The sequence below is a fragment of the Moschus berezovskii genome, chromosome 14 (assembly GCF_049115385.1).
Source record: "Moschus berezovskii isolate FMDL1 chromosome 14, NW_MosBer_1.0, whole genome shotgun sequence".
NCBI classification, from domain to species: Eukaryota; Metazoa; Chordata; class Mammalia; order Artiodactyla; family Moschidae; genus Moschus; species Moschus berezovskii.
The window spans coordinates 87,682,606-87,686,629 of NC_142473.1; the positions used below are offsets into that span (position 1 = coordinate 87,682,606).

The 4,024-nt window shown below is 45.9% G+C and overlaps 1 protein-coding gene across 1 annotated transcript; it reads right to left on the minus strand.

Moving 5' to 3' along the window:
• Positions 1-961: 961 nt before the first annotated feature.
• LOC129554186 (olfactory receptor 5AN1-like) lies at positions 962-1,903 on the minus strand. The gene has a single exon (XM_055422796.2). The coding sequence runs from the start codon at positions 1,898-1,900 to the stop codon at positions 962-964; it is 939 nt and encodes a 312-aa protein (XP_055278771.2). The 5' UTR covers positions 1,901-1,903.
• Between the last annotated feature and the right edge of the window lie 2,121 nt (positions 1,904-4,024).

The window sequence follows — 4,024 nt, forward strand, 5'->3', positions numbered from 1 at the left end:
CCCATTGTACACTGCAGGCAAGAAATTACATCACGGAACTCATGAGTAAATGGCACAGAAGGGAACACATGCTTCATTCCTTTCCTCTCTACGATTCTTGTCACCTCCGCCTTCTGCAGATTACAGTGGAGGAGCCTAGGATATACTCCCAAACTATTAGGTAAGTGTCCCTGAGAAGGACTTACTCAAACATAAGCTGTGTCATACTGGTCTTCCCAGGAGGCACAATCAGGCCAATGAAGTGAAGTGAAGTGAAGAGCAAGTGGCTCAGTCGTGTCTGACTCTTTGCGGCCCCGTGGACCATACAGTCCATGGAATCCTCCAGGCCAGAAGACTGGAGTGGGTAGCCTTTCCTTTCTCCAGGGGATCTTCCCAACCCAGGGATCGAACCCGGGTTTCCTGCATTGCAGGCAGATTCTTTACTGTCTGAGCCACCTGGGAAGCCCAATCAGGCCAAGAGTATACCTTGTTTCCGCCAAAACGTATGTTCCCTCTCTTCCTACATTCTCATCAGAAACACAGAACAAACATTGGCCACTACCACGTCTGGCTTATGCTGTATCAGAATATCTGGGTGACAAGGTTTTTACAGTCCTGAGGCCTCTGTCAGCTGTCTCTCTTTCAGGGCCAGAAGCCTGAGATTGAACAGAGCTTCATCTCAGAAGCGAAAAAGAGACACCAAGGCACGAAACTCCAGTATCTCACAAATACTTGTGGATGTATTGATAGATGCTCAGGCCTCTCTGCGTGTAGGCTGAAGGTAATGAACATTTAGGATGTAAAAATACTGTGTTTGTGTAGCATGATCCAACTGTTGATCCACTTGGGGATATTACATATCAAATTAAGCTTTCTTGGTCCAAAAGCAGTATGACTTTTGCTATACTTCATTCATAAGAATGTTATTGTGTAAGGTGAGTCTGAAAGGAAAAATCCATCAGAAATCTCAGAATCTATGGCCTCAGCAATACCTGCTTTTCTTTTGCAACCTCCTCAAGGCATCTTTGATTTCTTTGTTCCTCAGACTGTATATCAAGGGATTCAACATGGGAATCATCACAGTGTAGAAGAATGATGCAAATCTGTCAAAGCTGGAGGAGCCCCCAGAGCTGGAATTCAAATAGACAAATATACCTGAGGTATAGAAGAGGCTCACTGCTGTCAGATGGGAGGCACAGGTGTTGAAAGCCTTGGACCTGCCGCTTGCTGAAGTGATCTTCATGATGGAGATGACAATGTAGACATAGGATATCATGATAATGGAAACATTTATTATCCCAAAGACCATTGTCAATAAAACAAGTAAGAGATGTAAAAAGAACGTGTCAGTGCAGGATAGAACTAACAGCTGGGGCAGGTCACAGAAGAAGTGGTTGATGACATTAGGCCCACAGAAGTGGAGCTGGAGCATGAAACACACTTGGGATATAGTAGCTGCTAGTCCAGCCATGTAGGATCCCAGCACCATCCGACCGCAGAGGGCGGGCGACATGACTGACTGATAGAGGAGAGGGTTACAGATGGCGGCATATCGGTCATAAGCCATGGCGGTCATGAGGCAAGACTCACTCAGCCCCATGGTGGAGAATACAAAGTACTGAACAGCACAACCCACAAAGGTGATAATTTGCCGCTCCTGGAAGAAGTCGTAGAGCATCTTGGGGGCTGTGGAGGTCACGTAGCAGATGTCCATGAAGGACAGGTTACTGAGGAAGAAGTACATGGGGGTGTGGAGGTGGGAGTCCATTCTTATTAAGATGAGGAGCGACAGGTTCCAAGTCAGGGTCAAGATGTACATCACCAGGAACACGACAAAGAGCACTGCGATGATTCTGGGGAAATCTGAAAATCCCAAAAGGATAAAATAGGTGATCTCTGTGAAATTTCCTCCTCCAATCATTGGCTTGATGCTCCTAAAATCAGAAAACAGACAAAGGAATACATTGCCTACTCATGAAATGGTAGCATCACAAGTTCATATGCACCATATTTCCCCAACTGAGCACTGGAAACACTCCACTGTCCTGGGAGAGACCCCAGCGTTTCATCTTGAATTGTCAAGAAGTGCCTTCTCAGTGTTCCATGGCCATGGAGTTCTCCAGGCCAGAAAACTGGAATGGGTAGCATTTCCCTCCTCCAGGGGGGTCTTCCCAACCCAGGGGTGAAACCCAGGTCTCCCGCATTGCAAGAAGATTCTTTACCAGCTGAGCCACCAGGGAAGCCCAAGAAGACTAGATTGGGTAGCCTATCATATCTCCAGCAGATCTTCCTTATCCAGGAATTGAACTGGTGTCTCTGCAGTTGCAGAATTTCAGGCAGATTCTTTACCAGCTGAGCCACAAGGGAAGCCAAATTATTTTATGAGGTCTCACAAAAGTTAAAAGGCATATTTTTTAAATTGACTGAAACTTTGAAATAAAGCAAAGTCTATCTCTGCCAAAGCAATTAAAATTCTGTGCTTGTGTATAATGAAAACACCTTTGTTAAAACAACAGGGATTTTAAAGACCTCTGATGATTTTATATATATAACTGTTGCTTTATAATAATAAAAGGTTAAGCAACATCATTTCAGGATAAATTTGAACTAGCCCTTCTTCCCATGATGGTCACCCAGATGGGTTTTCAAAAATTTCTTCTTTACCCATAAAAAATTACCCTGTTTATAATAGCATCTTTATTTTTTCCATATATGTTCAACACATCATCACCAAAATATCTGGAAATTTATCTTAATTTATATTCCCTATATAATTTGGTAGGGCACAGCATGTGTACCCAATAGTTATGAAATCAGTCTTCTTAGGGAAGCCTCATACAAACTGTTCTAAAGGGAGCCTAGTACAACTCACTACTAGCCCCAATTATTGTCCTAATATTCTGCATGTTAGGCACCATCAGTTCAATGGACATGAGTCTGAACAAATGCCAGGAGATAGTGAAGGACAGGGAGCCCTGGCTTGCTGCAGTCCATGGGGTTGCAAGAAGTCAGACACGCCTGAGCGGCTGAACAACAACAAGGAAACAATTAGTACTGTGGTTAAATTCCAACTCAGAGATTTAGTTCTCGGTGATGTAATCAAGATGACAACATAGGTCATTCCTGACTTCAGTTCCCCTCACCAGAAAAAAGAAAACTGAAAGTCCCTCAGCCATGTCTGACTCTCTGTGACCCCCTGGACTGCAGCCTGCCAGGCTCCTCCATCGGTGGAATTCTCCAAGCCAGAATACTGGAGTGGGTAGCCTATCCCTTCTCCAGAGGAACTTCCCGTCCCAGGAATCAAACCAGGGTCTCCTGTACTGCAGGTGGATTCTTTCCTAGCTGAGCTACCGGGGAAGCCCCACTAGAAAAATAATTAGCAGTTATTCGTAGGCATGGTACCAACGAAAAAATCCTAAAGCACAGGAATGAGGCAGAAGCACCCCTGTGAACTGGAGAGATGGAGAAAGACCACATCAGACGGGCAGAGGGGCATTTCCACTGACTGCATTGCCCCTCCCTTCTCGGGCTATGCTTTCTTCATGGAAAAGAGAGAGAGCCCAGTGTGGACCTCCGCCTCCCCCGGCATTACGGGTCACTCCTTAGGAAGACCCGCTCTGGTCTCATGTCCTAGAAACCATGCAGGAATCTGTGGGGTGTGACCACTGAGAATGCCACTGCGTCAGAGAAGGGAGACTGGCCTTGGAAGAGTCAGGGCTTGGACCTTGGCCAACTGAGTTCCAGCAGTTTTGTCTGATTTGGGACCCCAAAACATGAGCCTTGCCATCCTGGGAGGCTCTGCTCCTGCACCTATGATTCATAACCACATCTACTACTGAGGATATTCAAGCACGGCTAGAACACTCAGTAAATTCCATAACCCGGGAGCACTGGAGTAGTGTCCAGACAGAAGCTCTATCCAATGCACAGGAGCTCCGCCCACTGCACAGGAGCTCCGCCCATTTGCATGGCTCCATCTGGCTAGAGAACTTTGTGTGCAGTTCTGCCTAATTTGTTTCCGAAACAAGCAACCTTGCCATTCTTG